This window comes from Scyliorhinus canicula, chromosome 14 (assembly GCF_902713615.1).
Source record: "Scyliorhinus canicula chromosome 14, sScyCan1.1, whole genome shotgun sequence".
Lineage (NCBI taxonomy): Eukaryota > Metazoa > Chordata > Chondrichthyes > Carcharhiniformes > Scyliorhinidae > Scyliorhinus > Scyliorhinus canicula.
In genome coordinates this window covers 27,506,009-27,523,370 of record NC_052159.1, presented here as the reverse complement: position 1 = coordinate 27,523,370, position 17,362 = coordinate 27,506,009, and the positions used below count along the sequence as shown (strand labels likewise).

The window sequence follows — 17,362 nt, the reverse complement described above, 5'->3', positions numbered from 1 at the left end:
GGATACCTATGGGGTCGGTGTGTCAGAACGCAGATGCAAGGTGCTTAGCATTAAATATTAGAAAGGGTGAGATGGATTAATACTCTGTTAACTTGATTATCTTTGGGGATCAGAGGGCAAAATTACAGGTGTTACAGCATGGGTGATCATTCAGCCCATCATGCTTATGTTGTCTCAAAGAGATATCCACAGGCCATACCCTTGACTTTCTCCCATTTAACATTTTTCTTTCCAAATATTCATCTCCCATAGTCTCTTTGTGCTTTTGGTATTGCTAAAAAGAGAAACCTGCTGTTAGCGCATTGACATAGCCAATCAGAGTCAGTTTGCCAGTCAGCACCCTTTTCTCCTGTGGTATAAATTGTTGTGCTTGTTTGAAATTTGGCATTCTTGCATTTGTCCTGATCCGTGCAAGATTATAACTTTCAGCAACGTGTCTCTCTTTTCAGCAATATTCAAAATCCATGCTACCAAGTTAATTGTTTCGCTGGTCTTAGTTGGTAAGAGCATAAACTTATCAGGGAACATACATTTTCCCAATTTATCCTGTCTGGGCACCTCCACATAATCACATTTTGTCCTAATAAATAAGCCCAAATTTCTCTGGTAGCAGACTCTTGCGGATACCTTTTCCGGAGGGAACAATAAATAAAGTAATGAAAGAAAGAGCATGCTTTTGAATAGTATCTTACTCGATTTCTCAAACGTCACAAGCATTTGGGCGGGATTCTCCCATTCAGCGGCAGAGTGTCCACGCTGTCACGTTTCACGGTGGCATGATTGGGCCGCTGTGAGTACCGATTCTGGCCCTTACAGGGGGCCTGCATCGGTTCTCAGTGGCGCCGGCGCCAACTTGCGCATGCGTGGTGGCCTCCCTCAACATGCCGGCCCCGACGCGACATAGCGCGGGAGTTCAAGGGCCGTCGCGTAAGAAAATAAGCCTGGAGAGCGAGAGGCCGGCCCACCAATTGGTGGACCCCGATCACGGGTCAGGCCCCATCGGAGGCACCCCCTGGGGTCGGAGCCCCCCTTTCTCCACCCCCCCCCCCCCCCCAGAACAGGCCGCCCCCCTGACCCTGCGCGCAGAGTTTCCGCCGTCTGCGACCAGGTGTGGACGGCGCCGGCAGGAATCTGCCATTTTAGAGCGGCCGCTTGGCCCATCCGGGCCGGAGAAGTGGCGGGCCGGCTGCGTACAGCGGCTCACGACCAATACCACATCAAACGTGCCGGCGCCAATTCTCCGCTCTGCGGAGAATCACATGCCGGTGTCGGGACGTCGTGGCCCGGTTGCGGGGATTCTCCGGCCCGGCCCCGAGCTGGGAGAATCCCGCCTTTAATGCATGATGAGTTACTTGCAAGTGTTATTATGTAGTCAAATACAGCAAAATACCCACTTTGCATTTAAACGGCATCTTTATAATCTCTGAAGGGACCTAATTGGATTGTAATTGGACAAAATTAACACGGAACCAAAGATTGAGTTATGAAGTTAGGTGACTAAAAGCTTGATCAAAGAGGGAGGTTTTTATGAGCATCTTAAAGCTAGAGAGAAATGGAAGTTTTGGAAGGAAATTCTTGAGTTTAGGACCTAGATGACTGAAAGCAGGAACAGAGTGGATGGGTAAAAGAAGTGGGAAGTGCACGGTGCACGAGAGGCCAATATTATAGGAACGGAGGGTGTGCAGAGGAGATTCACTAGGTTAATCCCAGAGCTGAAGGAGTTGGATTATGAGGAGAGGTTGAGTAGACTGGGACGTAGAAAATATGTTGGAATTTAGAAGGATGAGGGGGGATCTTATAGAAACATAAAATTATGAAGGGAATAGATAGGATAGATGCGGGCAGGTTGTTTCTACTGGCGGGTGAAAGCAGAACTAGGGGACATAGCCTCAAAATAAGGGGAAGTAGATTTAGGACTGAGTTTAGGAGGAACTTCTTCACTCAAAGAGTTGTGAATCTATGGAATTCCTTGCCCCAGTGAAGCAGTTGAGGCTCCTTTATTGCATGTTTTTAAGGTAAAGATAGATAGTTTTTTGAAGAATAAAGGGATTAAGGGTTATGGTGTTCGGGCCGGAAAGTGGAGCTGAGTCCACAAAAGATCAGCCATGATCTCATTGAATGGCGGAGCAGGCTCGAGGGGCCAGATGGCCTACTCCTGCTCCTAGTTCTTATGTTCTTATGAAGGGTTTTGGAGTTCTAGCAGGTTATAGAGATGAACAGGACCATGAAAGAAGGATTTGAACACAATATTGGAGGACCAGTAGCAAGCATAGTAAGTGATGAGTAAACAGAACGTGGTGTAGCCTAGAATCATGACAGCAAAGTTTTGTATAAGTTTATTGGGGATGGAAGATGGTAGATCAACCAAGAGAACATTTGAATAATTGAGAATAGGCTGAGGGTTTCAGCAGCAGATAGGCCAAGGTTACTCATTTCATGTAGTTCCCATTTCTCACACAAAGGGTGAGATTTTCTGCCTTCCCCATGGCATGGAATGGTGGCACACTGCTGCCACACAGCACCAGGCTGTCACAGGTTTTGGGTGACTGTCTGTTTGGAGTTTGGACTTTCGCCCCGTGTCTGCATCCAAAGATATGCAGGTTAGGTGGCTTGGCCATGCTAAATTGTCCTGGCGTCCAAGGATGTATAGGTTGGGGGGGGGGGGGGGGGGGGGGCGCGCAGTGGGCCTAGATAGGATGGACTTTCAGAGGGTCGGTGCAGACTCCATGGCCGAATATCCTCCTTCTGCGCTATGGGAATTCTATGGTGTTTCTCGGCGGTGGGAGATGGATCGCCGTTGGCAGGCCTGCCATTCTCAATGGGATTTCCCATTGAATCCACCCCATGCTGCTGGGAAATTGGCGGCCGGGGTCTGCCGCTGGCGGGACTGGACTGGAAGATCCCATAGGCGTGGATAGTTGGAATATCTCACCCAACATATTCATCATAGCATTAGTCTTCTCATCTGTTGGGAATGTTTATTGATTTAAAAGAAAATCAAGATGCTGCTGATCTTGATAGAGGTCACTCACAATTTACAGTGCAGAAGGTGGCCATTCGGCCCATCGAGTCTGCACTGGCTCTTGGAAAGAGCACCCTACCCAAGGTCAACACCTCCACCCTATCCCCATAACCCAGTAACCCCACCCAACACTAAGGGCAATTTTGGACACTAAGGGCAATTTATCATGGCCAATCCACCTAACCTGCACATCTTTGGACTGTGGGAGGAAACCGGAGCACCCAGAGGAAACCCACGCATACACGGGGAGGATGTGCAGACTCTGCACAAACAGTGACCCAAGCCGGAATCGAACCTGGGACCCTGGAGCTGTGAAGCATTTGTGCTATCCACAATGCTACCGTGCTGCCCACTTGTCAGTGCACAGACAAGATGTTTACACATTCTGGTGATGCTGATTTCATTGGTGTAGTCTAAATAAATGGGGACAAATTTTTACGAAGCCTTACACTGGGTCTGCGATATTCTCAGTGGCATGTTTATTTTCTGAACCATTGTAATTCTACCTATTTTGCATTCCAAATTGTAGTGATTGTATTTTTCATTGAATAACAGATTTCGTCGAGTCATTAAATGTGCTTTCCAGTAACTCAATAGATGCAGGAAATGTTTTATCAGTGTTACCAAACAGGAAGAAGAAACTGGCCTACCTCTCAATTGGATTATTCATGTAGGGCTGGGTTTTTTTCTACAGCAGATGTTCCGACTTTGAAAAGTCCGATTATGAAAACTGTTTTAGTAAATATCCTCATGAACGTTTACTTAAGGACACCAGATTTGACATCTTTCTTATCTGAAAACCATACCTATGGCTTCTGATATACTTAATATTATGTTTGACAGGGCATCTCAGTCCCGTGAAATTTCTCAGCTGAGGAGCAAGACAGCGATGCTCGAAACAGAGTTAGATATGGCCAAACGTCAGTTAGGTACTGAGCGATTTGAAAGGCAAGTGTATGTTGTGTTTTTTCTTTACACTCGTACAATGGTCTCTACTACCTCTTTTGTTTATGCTGGTGTTGGAATTACTTGGCCTGCACATTAAACAATGCTGCATTGTTCATATCAGCCAGATTTCATTCCTGCAGTAGTTTCTTCTAGATAGGTGCCTGCTTATATGTAACTGGTATGTGCATAAAGTATAGTATTCTGAAGTACAGAAGGAGCTCGGCATCCAATTTCTTTCACTTGGAGATAAATTTTATGTACTTAACCAGCACAAGCAAATGGTTGGGGGGGAATCAAGCACTTGATTAAATACAGCTAGGGTTATTCCTCAAAGGGTTGCATTTTCTGCTTGTCCTCGTACCAGCCCCGTGGTTCCCCTATTCATTAAAAAATATATATTTTTATTAGCATTTTTCCATCTTTACACACAACACAACAAACCCCCAAAACTGGTACTGTACAGCATTAATATTTCTTCTTGTATGAATCCAGAAAAGACAGGAGGACGCCAACGTAGTTGGTTCAGCTTAATCATTATGCCCAATGCTCCCAGTTATACAAAAAGAAACACAAGGACAAGCGAGAGGATTGGGGGGAATAGAATGAAGCCATGAGAACACGGCAAAATGATGCACACCCACACGTGTACAGCACGTTAAAAAAAGAGTCAAGTGGGGGTGGTGAAAGACTATTTACATGCAGATGTTTAACATTTTAGGAAAAGTTTACAAATTCAGACAATCGGGCGCCTTGATCCTTCGTTGCGAGCACCGCAGTCCCGGTGGCGATGCAGGCGTCGGTTCGGTCGCCGGTGACTCCAGGAGCGTGTCGACCTCATCTTCATCCCCGGGTGGGACCAAGGGAAGGACGGATCGTCCTGGAGCGGGGGCTGTCGTGAGATGCGCTGGGGGGAGGGGGGTGGTGTGGGGACCTAGCTGGCTCCAGGTCCCTGAGGGAGACTGTGTCTTGGCGGCCATCGGGGTACACCACATAGGCGTACTGCGGGTTTGCGTGAAGTAGCTGTACCCTCTCGACCAACACGTCCACCTTGTGGAGCCTCACGTGCTTGCGGAGGAGAACGGGTCCTGGAGCTGCCAGCCACATTGGGAGCGAAACCCCGGAGGTGGACTTCCTGGGGAAGGCAAAGAGACGTTCATGGGGGGTTTCGTTAGTCGCAGTGCAAAGGAGCGACAGAATGGAGTGAAGTGCATCGGGGAGGACCTGCCAGCGGGAGGCCGGGCGATTCCTGGACCGTAGAGCCAGCTGGACGGCCTTCCAGACCGACCCATTCTCCCGCTCCACCTGCCCGTTTCCCCAGGGGTTGTAGCTGGTCATCCTGCTCGAGGCGGTGCCGTTGCTGCGCAGGTACTGGCGCAGCTCATCGCTCATAAATGAGGATCCCCGGTCACTGTGGACGTAGGTGGGGAAACCGAATAGGGCGAAGATAGTGTTGAGGGCTTTGATGATGGTGGCAGACGTCATATCGGGGCATGGGGCAACGAAGGGGAATCTGGAGTATTCGTCGACCAAGTTAAGAAATTCCGTGTTTCGGTCGGTGGAGGGGAGGGGCCCCTTGAAATCCACGCTGAGGCGTTCAAAGGGGCGGGAGGCATTCATCAGGTGCGCTCGGCCTGGCCGGTAAAAGTGCGGTTTACACTCCGCGCAGACCTGCCAGTCTCTGATGATAGCCCTGACTTCCTCGATGGAGTACAGCAGATTGCGAGCCTTTATGAAGTGGAAAAACCGTGTGACCCCTGGGTGGCAGAGGCCGTCATGCAGGGTCCGGAGCCGGTCCACTTGTGCGCTGGCACATGTACCTCGGGATAGGGCTTCGGGGGGGGATCGTTGAGCTTACCGGGGCGATACAAAATCTCGTAATTGTAGGGGAGAACTCGATCCTCCACCTCAAAATCTTATCATTTTTGATCTTGCCCCGCTGTGTGTTGTTGAACATGAAGGCAACTGACCGTTGGTCAGAGAGTAGAGTGAATCTCCTGCCGGCCAGGTAATGCCTCCAATGCCGGACAGCTTCTACTATGGCTTGGGCCTCCTTCTCGACCGAGGAGTGCCGAATTTCGGAGGCATGGAGGGTGCTTGAAAAGAATGCCACGGGCCTGCCTGCCTGGTTGAGGGTGGCAGCCAGAGTGACATCTGATACATCGCTCTCGACTTGGAAGGGGAGCGTCTCGTCGACCGCCTGCATCGTGGCTTTGGCGATGTTGGCCTTGATACGGTTGAAGGCCTGGTGAGCCTCAGCCATCAGTGGGAAAACAGTGGAGTGGGTGAGTGGGCGGGCCTTGTCTGCATAGTTAGGGACCCACTGGGCGTAGTACGAGAAGAACCCCAGGCATTGTTTGAGGGCCTTGGGGAACTGGGGAAGGGGGAGTTCCATGAGGGGGCGCATGCGATCGGGGTCGCCCCCAAGTACTCTATTTTGAACCACATAGCCGAGGATGGCTAATCGGTTAGTGCTGAAGACGCACTTCTCCTTGTTGTAAGTTAGGTTGAGGAGTTTGGCAGTGTGGCGGAATTTGGAAAGGTTAGCGTCGTGCTGGCCGTGGCCGCAGATGGTGACATTTTCCAGGTACGGGAAGGTGGCCCGCAGTCCGTACCTGTCAACCATTCGGTCCATCTCCTGTTGGAAGTCCGAGACCCCGTTAGTGACGTCGAAGGGAACCCTAAGGAAGTGGTGAAGACGGCCGTCCGCTTCAAACGCGGTGTACGGGGGGTCCGCCTTGCGAATGGGTAGCTGGTGGTAGGCAGATTTTGGGTCCACTGTTGAGAAGACCCGGTACTGTGCAATCTAATTGACCATATCGGATATGCGTGGGAGGGAGTACGCGTCGAGCTGCATGTACCGATTGATGGTCCGACTGTATTCAACGACCATCCTGTTTTTCTCCCCACTTGGGCTCTCCAGGTGCTGTTGCTGGCCTCAATAATGCCTTCCCGTAGCAGCCGCTGGACCTCAGACCTGATGAAGGTCCTGTCTTGGGCGCTGTACCGTCTGCTCCTGGTGGTGACGGGTTTGAAATCCGGGATGAGGTTCGCAAACAGAGAAGGCGGGTCGACCTTAAGGGTCGTGAGACCGCAGAGAGTAAGGGGTGGTAGGGGTCCGCCAAATTTCAGGGTTAGGCTCTGGAGGTTGCACTGGAAGTCCAGGCCGAGTAGCAAGGCAACGCAGAGGTTGGGTAGGACGTAGAGCCGGAAGCCGCTGAACTCTACGCCCTGGATGGTGAGGGTGGCAGTGCAGTACCCCCGGATCGTCACGGAGTGGAATCTGGAGGCCTAGGAGATTTTCTGGTTAGGGGTGTACCGTGAGGGAGCAGCGCCTTAGTGTATCGGGGTGGATGAAGCTCTCAGTGCTCCCGGAGTCCAGAAGGCATGATGTCTCGTTCCAATCAACCTTCACTATCGTCAACACGGTCGCGAGGTTGTGCGGTCGGGACTGGTCGATCGTGATGGAGGCAAGACGCGGCTGGTGTTGGAAGGCCCCTGGCTGGTCGGCGGAGGTTGCAGGTGATGAGGTGCCCAACGAGCAGGGGTCCTGGGGCGGGGAAAATGGCGGCGCCCATGGGGCGCACGTGGCAGGTGGCGTTAAAGATGGCGGCGCCCACGGGCCGCGCCGCACGTGTCCTGAGGCAAGCAAGATGGCGGCACCCAGGGGCTGCACGTGTTGAGGCAAGAAAGATGGCGGCTCCCATGGGCCACACGTGGTCTGAGGCAAGGAAGATGGCAGCGCCCACGGGTCGCACGTGGGGGGTGCAGGGATAATAGCGGCGATCGGGCGGGCCTGGCACACAGCAGCGAAATGTCCTTTCTTCCCGCAGGCCTTGCAGAGCGTGCTCCACACCAGGCAGCGCTGCCGGGGGTGTTTTGTCTGTCCGCAGAAGTAGCACTTGGGTCCCCCGAAGTTCGTTGGCGGCCGCGGGGCACAGGCCTGGGGTTGGCTGGGGGCGGTCGCTGGTGGGGTCCACGTTGGGCCGCTCGCTGGCGGGGTCCATGATGCCCAGGAGGGGTGGGCCGTGCAGTCGGGGCGTACGACTGTACATTGCGGGAGGCGACTGTGAGTGAGTTTCTTGGTCACCACGAGGTTGAGGGTAGCCCCTTCTAAGAGGCGCTGGCGGATGAAAGCTGACCCTATGCCCGTAACGCAAGCGTTCCTAATTAGGAGTTCGGAATGTTCAACGGCCGAAACGGCCTGGCAATCGCAGTCCCTTGCCAGGGCGTGCAAGGCACGCCAGAAATCTTCCACAGACTCACCGGGGAGTTGATGCTGCATGGACAGGAGGTGCCTGCCGTAGATTTTGTTGGTCTGCTGAGCGTAGTTCTCCTTCAGTAGCACCATTGCCTCAACGTAAGTAGGCGAGTCCCGGATGAGGGGAAAGGTATTGGAGCTCAGCCGTGTGTACAGGATCTGGAGCTTCTTTGCTTCTGAGGGTGGTTCTGTCGCAGATCGATGTATGTTTCAAAGCAAGCTAGCCAATGTGCGAAGGCCGACGGCGTTGTCTGCTTGAGGGTGCTGCTGCAGGCGATCAGGTTTGATGCGGAGATCCATCGTTGTAAAATCTCTGCGTAATAAATTGATGCACGACGAAATGAGAGTAGAGTGTAATTGAGGCTTTATTACGCAGAGATGTGTAGCCTCCCACAGCTGCTGCCGAAATGGCTGCAGCTCGGTGAGCCCACACATTTATACTCCGCCTACTGGGCGGAGCCAGCAGGCAGGGATCCACTCCCGTACTTGTAGTACAGGAGCCTTACCGTAATACACTTTGTATGCGATATATACAATACAACAGTGATGACTACCACAGTCGCTCCTCGTATTTATCATGATTAAAGGAAAGGAGACCATAAAACATATACTACCATTATAAACATGCGAATAAGGACTTCACGGGCGGCCATGGAGTGAGTGGTCCCACATTTGGTGGCTGCAGCACATGGTAGATGTTTTCGGTCCTTCCCCACCTAAATGGTGTGGTACATGAGAGCAAAAGGTGTATGAGTGCCCAGGGAAGGTAATAATCCTCTGGTGAGGTTGGTGTGTGGATCAGCGGATGAGAAGTGCCGGGAGACAGAGAGCAGCTGGAGCAGGAAAGGTTTTGTGGTGCGACATAGTTGACGATAATGAAGGGCAACGGGGGGCAGAGCTGCTCGCTCAGTGGTCGACGGAGCAGCTGGTGAAGTTTTTAAATAATAAATTCCAGCAGCAGAGGAAAGAGACTTTGGAGGATTTGGCTGAGGTGGTGCAGCCACTTAGAGCAGCAATTGGGCACGTGGAGCAGAGACGGGCGCCTCAGGACCTGGCAATCCACAAGTTGAAGGAGTTGGTGGGAAGCACAAGGATCAGCTAGCCTCGCTTGAGACGGAGATGGGGATGGTGTTGAGCAGTCAGAAGAGGCTGAGAGAAATTGGAGGGCCTCAAGGAACCGCTCCAGGAGGCAAAGTTGAAGGAGCGGAGGCCGGCAAGTATGTGGCGAGCATGCTGTAGAAACTGATGACGGAGAGGGCATTTCACCGGCCCGTAGAGGTGGATCGGACCCGCAGGCGGCTGAGGAGGAAGCTGTAGGTGGTGGCACCGCCGAGGGCCATGTTGGCGAGGGCGATGTTGGTGAGGCTGCGTCGGTTTCTGGATACAGAAAAAATTCTGAAGTGGATGAGAGCCAGCCAAGCGAAGGGCTGGGTACAACTGGATAAAGGTGGCGCTTTTTAAGAAGGGGGTGAAGTTCGGAGTTTTGTGTCCTGCCTGCTTGTGGGTGACGCATCAAAGGCAGGAATTCTATTTTGACTCGCCAGACGAGGTGATGGACTTTATAAGGCACCATGGAGTGGGAGGAGTGTGAGGACGTTGAACTTTGGAGAGGGGTTTTGTGTAAATTGTGGGGACACTGGGTGGGCAATTTGGGGTGAGTTTCGACAGGGGAGTGGTGATGGTGAGTGTGTCTTTTGTTGCTCTTTGTTTGTTGGTGGTTAGGAGGACACTGGGGAGGGAAGGGGTGGACTGGAGGGGTGAGGGCAAGTCAGAGGCCTTGGCGGGGACCACCATGCTAGCTGGGCGGGCTAGTTAACGGAAGTGAAGTAGGGGTTGCCAGGAGAAAGGCATGGGTGGGGAGAGGGAATGGGGATGGTTTTTAGTTTGGTGATGGGGAGGTGGGGGGGGGGGGGGGGGTTGCTGACATGGGTGTGGTTGGTGTGGCATAGTTGGGAAGCGAGAGATGGCAGCGGATATCTGAGGGTAGGCCTGGATAGGGGCACATGACACAGGCCAGCTTCAAAAGCGGTATAGCTGATTGGCAGGAGAGGGGCTGCAGGGAGCCCCCTGACCAGACTGTTGATGTAGAATGTGAGAGGGCTGAATGGGCCAATTAAATGGTCGCGTGTGTTCATGCATCTGAAGGCGGATATTGTGTTTTTGCGGGAGACGGACCTAAATCTGGGGGATTAGACAAGGCTGAGGAAGGGATGGGTAGGCCAGATGTCCACTTAGGGGTGGACAGGAAGACGAGGGGGTGGCGGTTAATAAGAGAGTAGCTTTTGAGGTGGGGAGCATTGTGGCTGATCCGGGGAGTAGGTATATGCAGCGGGATTCTCTGCTGACAGGGTATGCTCTGTTTTGCTGTTTTGCCGGCAGCCCAGGAGTTACCCAATGGTGTGGGGCTGCCCCACAATGGGAAACCCCATTGACTGGCCGGCCTAACGCATAAACCTGCCGGCGGGGTGAGGCAGAAATGTGGTGCGGTGGGCGGAGCATCCCAACGATGATATTCAGTGGGAAGCTGGAGGAAGCTGGCCCACCAGTTGAGAAAGCAGGCAACGGTGAGGGAAATTGGTACAATGAAGGATGACAGGGGCACGGTGGTGACAGATCCGGGGGGGCGGGGGGTGGGGTGGTGAATGGAGCATTTGCGGCCTTCTATAGGGCGGAAGGGATGCGGTGGTTCCTGGATGGGTTGGATTTCCCCAATGCGGAGAGGGTGCTAAGATTGGGTTAAGCGAGGTGATGGATGGAATGGGTGCGATGAAGGCATGGAAAGACCCGGGACCGGATGGGTTCTCAGTAGAGCTTTATAAAAAATTTGGTGTTAAGCTGGGGCCGCAGTTGGCGAGGACATTCAATTGGGGGGGCGGAGGGGGGGGGGAGGCGCTTCCCCCTACATTGCCGCAGACCTCCATAGAATCATATAATCACTAAAGTGCAGAAGGAGGTCATTCAGCCCATCAAGTCTGCACCGACCCTCTGAAAGGGAACTATACCTAGGGTCAGGCCCCCACCTTATCTCCTTAACCCAGTAACCCCACTGAACCAAACATTTTGGACCCCAAGGGGCAGACGAGCATGGCCAATCCACCGAACCGGCATATCTTTGGAATGTCGACACGGGGAGAAAGTGCAAACTCCACACAGACAGTGACCCGAGACCAGAATTGAACCTGGGAGCTTGGAGCTGTGAGGCAGCAGTGCTGATCCCTGTGCCACCGTGCCGCCCATGTCCCTGATCCTAAAGAAAGATAAGGACCTGGAGCAGTGTGGGTCGTACCACATGATATCGGGCGGAACATTGGTGCAAAGTTGTTGGCAAAGGTACTAGCATCGCGAATTTAGGACTGTGTGCAGTGGGTGATAGGAGAGGACCAGACTGGATTTGTGAATAAAGGCAGTTGTCGGCGACTTAATGTAATTATGATGCCTTTGGAGGGGCAGGAGCTAGAATCATATAAGCTAGAAGTAGACGGTGATAATGGACATGAAGGAAGGCTTTTGATGGAGTGGAAGGGTGTATTTGCTGGAGGTGCTGGGGCTGTTTGGGTTTGGGCCGGGTTTGTGGATTGAGTTTGGCACCTGTTCGGGCGCCGGTGTGAGGTCCGGACGAACCGGGTGAGGTTGGGGTCGTCATGGGTGTGGAGAAGGCCTTTCATTGCGTGCGGTAGGAATACCTCTGGGTGGTGGGGTGTTTGTATCAGGGGAGGTTGGGGATTTGTGGCTCTTTGTTCAGATGAATGTATCGGTCTTCTGATATCTTGTGTATAGCTGTAAAAAGTCTTGAATCAAATATTTTAAAAAATAAAACATGTAGAAGAAGAAGCACCCAGCCCTAGTTCCATACAACCTGCACAGATCACTTCTTAACTCGAAGGAGCATGCTATGGAGTGTTTTCTAGTCAAGATAAATGGAAGTCCCTAGCATTCTTTAGGAAAGAACATAGAACATAGAACTGTACAGCACAGAACAGGCCCTTCGACCCTCGATGTTGTGCCGAGCAATGATCACCCTACTCAAACCCACGTATCCACCCTATACCCGTAACCCAACAACCCCCCCCATTACCTTACTTTTTAGGACACTAAGGGCAATTTAGCATGGACTGTGGGAGGAAACCGGAGCACCCGGAGGAAACCCACGCACACACGGGGAGGACGTGCAGACTCCACACAGACAGTGACCCAGCCGGGAATCGAACCTGGGACCCTGTAGCTGTGAAGGATTTATGCTAACCACCATGCTACCGTGCTGCCCTAAAACACTGATTGTAGTGCTCCACTACGAAATCATCCCTATCTGCATGATACTTGGCAGCACAGAATCAGGAAGGAATTATAATAACCAGGGACAGATCCCAGAACTAACAGTGAACCCACAGATCATTACTACAAATTATTTTCTTTCCTTAGCCAGATTATTGAACGTCTGAGAGTGTTGGATATCACCCTTGTATAGCAGCACATATTGCACTCCGATAGCTTTCAGTCCATTTTCTAACTTTATCAAAACCCTTTCGCCTCTGTTGTATCACCATCGAGAAATTTTGGAAGAAAGAGACCCTCCATCATAGATCAAGGCCCCATTACTTCTAGTTGCCTCCAATGCTCTTTGGCCATCTCCAAAGGTGGCAGAAACAAAGAGTAGGTAGGCGTAAAGCATAGTTACTAAATGGTAGAAGGTTTTCAGTGTGGTTCCACAATGTGCAGTTCTGAAACCACTGTTGCTCACAATATTTGACTTTGCAATCAAATTCTAAATTTGCTGATGATACCAAATTGCAAGAAAGGGAGGGAGCAGGGTCTAGTCAACACTGAAGAGGACTGCAATAAATTACATATTAATAAACTTGAAGAATGAGCAAATAATTGACAAATTAATTTCAAATCAACCAAGTGTGAGGTATTAAATTTTGGTGTGAAGAATAAGGAGGGTGCATCGTACTTGGAAAGTAAGAATCTAACTGGGGTAGGGGAGCAAAGGGATTGCAGGTTAATTAGGCTATTTTTTAAGCAAAGCTAATTGAGCGCTATAGTTTATTGCTAGTAGGATAGAATTGAAACAAATAGAGGGATTTTGCATACGCTGAACTTTGGTAAGATCACACCGGAATACTGAGTACAGTTCTGGTCACCACAGCTATAAGGGCAGTGGAGAAGCAACAAAAAACATTTATACGGATGATATTGGAACTGAGAGGTTATACCTGTCAGTGCCATCTTTTACTCTTGAGAAAGGAAGTCTGAAAGGTAACTTAATAGAGGTATTTAAAATTATGAAAGATATTGAGTGTGCAGACACAGATTAAGGATTTCCTCTTGGGGGAAGTTCAAATCTAGAGGCCATCAATATAATTTAGTTGCCAAAAATGAAATGGAATTCAGAAGAAACTTCTTTACCTATAGAGTGAGTCCTGAGAATATGAAACCACAGGAGTGGTTGAGGTGGATGATAGTACAGATACATTTAAAGGAGGCTTAGATAAGCACATGATGGAGAAGGAGTCGAGGTTTATGCTGAAAACTAGATAGGTATGACTGGAAGCAAGCTTGAGAGAAGCATCGACACCAGCAAGGACTGCTGAGGCTGATTAACCTATTTCTATACTGTATGTTCTATGTAATTTTATGTATAACCTGCTGGGGGTGCTGAGTTCTAAGGATATATACTTGAGCAGTTCAGTAACTCCACAGTGGAACCATTGCTGTGTGGTATCCAATATTTTCGGTAATAATAGAGGCAGATGTGATTTACTTGAGACTCGCGAGTTGAACTTTGACTGCTTTTAGTACAAATCTGATGTGAAATGATAGTGTACATGAAGCATTAGGTTTTATCCTATTTGTATGCTACTTAAAAGCACTCTAAATATACTTTTACAGAGAATGTGCTGTGCAGGAGCTTCGTCGGCATGGCCCCTCTTTCCGTACTACACCACCACCTCAACCTTCCTTAAGTCCAGTTTCGCATTCACCGGAACGTGTTAGCCGTCGCTCTCCTGATTGTGCTCTAAACAGATCGCTGACCAGGTACCTTTGGTGCATAAACTCATTGATGTTAATTAAAATTCTCAGAAATCCAAAGATAGTTCTTGTTCGACTTTAGTATATATGTTGTACAACAAATAATCATAGACATCAGTAAAGTGTCTAGAGGAATTCCATTGACTTCTCAGAATGTAGTAAAAAGCTAATATTTTGAGATAGGTGGGCTATTAGCCTCCTTGGCAAAACCATTCCAAATCTTTTATTGGGTTCCTTACAGTTTTGCACGCTACTTTTAAATTTGGGTTGAAATTTCTTGTAATACTGCAGGCAGGGGATTGCCTATTGTTGGTGGCTAACTGCTTTGATGCATAATGTTTAGGAAAGAATATCAAGCAGACATTCTTTTGTGCTGTTTCTGAACGTAAAACAGAGTTCAGCTGACAGGATTCAGGACACAAAGAGGGTTGGGATGTTTGCAGGATAATGAAATGGAGTAGTACCTTGTCGGGTCCTCCAAATACCACCAGATTCACTCTGTTGCTGTGAAAGAGGTGTTTTTATACTGAGGATATGGTGACATAGAGTCATTCTGACAGGGGCGGAGAGGCCTAGTGGCCCATCACAATTGCTTCAATTCACCACTGTTATGTCATGCCAACTAGAAATTAAGATATTTTTGGTTATTGACTGTTTCAGTTCCTGCCTGTACTTTCCATATTATTCCTGAGTAGTTGTGGAAACTTGCTTCTAATGTTAGTCCAAAGCCTTCTTTTTCTATGAATACATATATTTACTTTGTTAATTCAGGGTGCGTTAGCTTTTGATGCCCCAGCGTCTCCCTTCAAGGAATGCTTAATTTAATCCTGCACAATCATTCCCCTGAATGCCCTCCATTGATCTGTTGCAGCTTTATCCTGGAAGAACCATTTCCGAAGTTTACTTCCTCACCAGTGAAACATTTCTGCCTTTTGATATTTTCAGGTCTCGTGCCATAGTTGCATTCAACTGAATTATACACTAATACTAAAATAATTGCTGGATATCTAAAATGAAAAGCGAAAATGCTGGAAGTATTCAGCAGATCTGGCAGGCAGGTGACTCCAGCCCTGCCTTTCCTGCGCTTGGAACCTCATTAATTATACTCAGGCGAGTTCCCCTCCGAGTCAGCTGACAGGGTTGTCAGCTGATTGGTCCAGCAGCTGACCAATTCAAAGGTCCCAGCGCCATATTTAAATACCAGTGCAGTACACTCTCTTATCACTCTCTCCAGCCCACCTGTCTTCACCAGACCGTGCAGGATATCAGCAACCCAGAGGGAAAATGATAGATCTCTCAATAAGAAATCTGTTCATCAATTCAAACAATCTCCTTCCCGAGCCTATCACCTGCGAGGCACACATGTCCCACTTGGACCCCACACCACCTGGACCCCAACAACCACACCTAGAGTCTTGTGCATCCCCTTCCGGTTTACAGCATGGTATCCCTTTGTCCCCCTTGTTTGTGAGCTTTCCATGCACTTTGTCGGGATCCAGCCCCCCCTCCCCACGCCCCCTGTATTCCCTCTGCCTTCCATCCACCTCCTTCTTCATCCACCTCCTCGCTGCTCTGTCTGCTTCTTGAGCCTTCGCCATTCCCCTCCATTCTTGCACAGCCCTCCTTCCACATTTTCATTCCCACCCACCCTGCAACCCCAGTTTAACTTCAGCCCTTTCTTGGGTGGCTGCATGAGTCCCGCAGTACAGTCCTGTCCAGATAGACACTTGTGTTTATGGCGTATGGCACCAGGGGTACGGACACCCCTGTACTCTCCAATTGCAGGCACTTTAATTATCTGAGACAGTGACACAGGAGGGTCCGTGAGTCCAGCAGCATAATTCTGTACATGAAGACCAGCTCAACATGAAGATGGAGGGCAGGAACCAATCTGTCCCGGCAGAATGGTGTACAGAGCATCAGGACCAGTGCAGCACTATGGCAATGTTGCTCTCAGCCTGAAGTCTCTTGTGAACTGAGGACCACGTTGTGCACTCTACTTATTAGCGATCGGGTTTTAGACTGGTGTAATTTCACGCTGGATTGATACAAGATTGAAAGGCCTGACGGGATGCCAGCGGGCAGCTGTAATAATGAGCACTCGTCAGATACAAATGGTGTTCAGGACACCAGCCAGCAGGAAGACCGATCCGTCATTAATCCACCATTGGGAGAATTACAACAGGATTTTACACTGGAGGCTTTCCGAGTTTTCAGCTCCCGCTGGATTCTCCGCTCCTGTCCGCCACCAAACCCAACATGGGTGGGGTGGGAGAATTCCGCCCAATGTGGGCGATTCTCCAGTGCCGCTAGCCCCAGGCAGGAATCATGATGGGCTGTTAAATCAGGCGTGAGGGACAAAACTGGATTCCCGCCGGACGTCAAATCCATTGCGAGTCTCCCTCAGGTACCAATCAGGTTCTCACCCTGAGCGGGTAACGACATGTAAACTGCTCCTTTACATTCATTTGAATGTCGTCATCAGGCAAGAAGCCGGATTTGAAAGCCTCCTGGGATGCACCTATGCCCAGCCAGAAGTCACCTGGCCGCGATTTGGTGCAAGTTGTGAAAAGCAGGAACCAGGTACCATGGGCTCCAAAGGCGAGCAAGGAGGTTAGCGCTCTTCTGAGCTGTATTCTGGGGTCTGGAGAAGGATCATTCAAGTGACTTGGGGGTCGGGGTGGCTTGTGCTGGTGGGGGTGCCATAACTGAACTACTTCTTGGTACAATTAAAGAGTAGCAACTCACTCCTTAAGTGTTACTTTCATCCACCTGACCAGTAACAGTGTTGGTTTCAGTCTCCTGTAAGAACTCCATTCAAAATGTGGGGTTGGTCTTGGTTAGTTTCAGGAGCCCCATGTGGTGACAGACCTTATTGAACTCCTTTGATAGACAGCTCCAGAGGAGATGAAGAAGGGGGAATAGCCGAGGTTAGTTGACACAAGGAACAGATGTATCAGTAGCTGTTGAAAGCTGTTTGGGAACACCGCTCATGTCAGATCAAGGACTTCATTGTTGATGCTATCAGTTAACGCTCCATTGAGCTGCAATCGCTTTCTCTCGGCCCTGCAGCTGGTCAGTCTGGCACCATTTATATCACCCTG

At 50.1% G+C, this 17,362-nt stretch overlaps 1 protein-coding gene across 16 annotated transcripts in view; it reads left to right on the top strand.

Moving 5' to 3' along the window:
- The window catches only part of tsga10 (testis specific, 10), a 243,823-nt gene that overhangs the window by 209,930 nt on the left and 16,531 nt on the right, over positions 1–17,362 (top strand). For 15 of the 16 annotated variants that reach the window (XM_038818645.1, XM_038818643.1, XM_038818648.1 and 12 more), the window contains 2 exons: positions 3,866–3,976; positions 14,118–14,264. In XM_038818645.1, coding sequence (XP_038674573.1) covers positions 3,866–3,976; positions 14,118–14,264 — 258 coding nt within the window. The remainder of the gene's footprint in view (positions 1–3,865; positions 3,977–14,117; positions 14,265–17,362) is intronic. The other variant, XM_038818637.1, reaches the window with a different exon arrangement.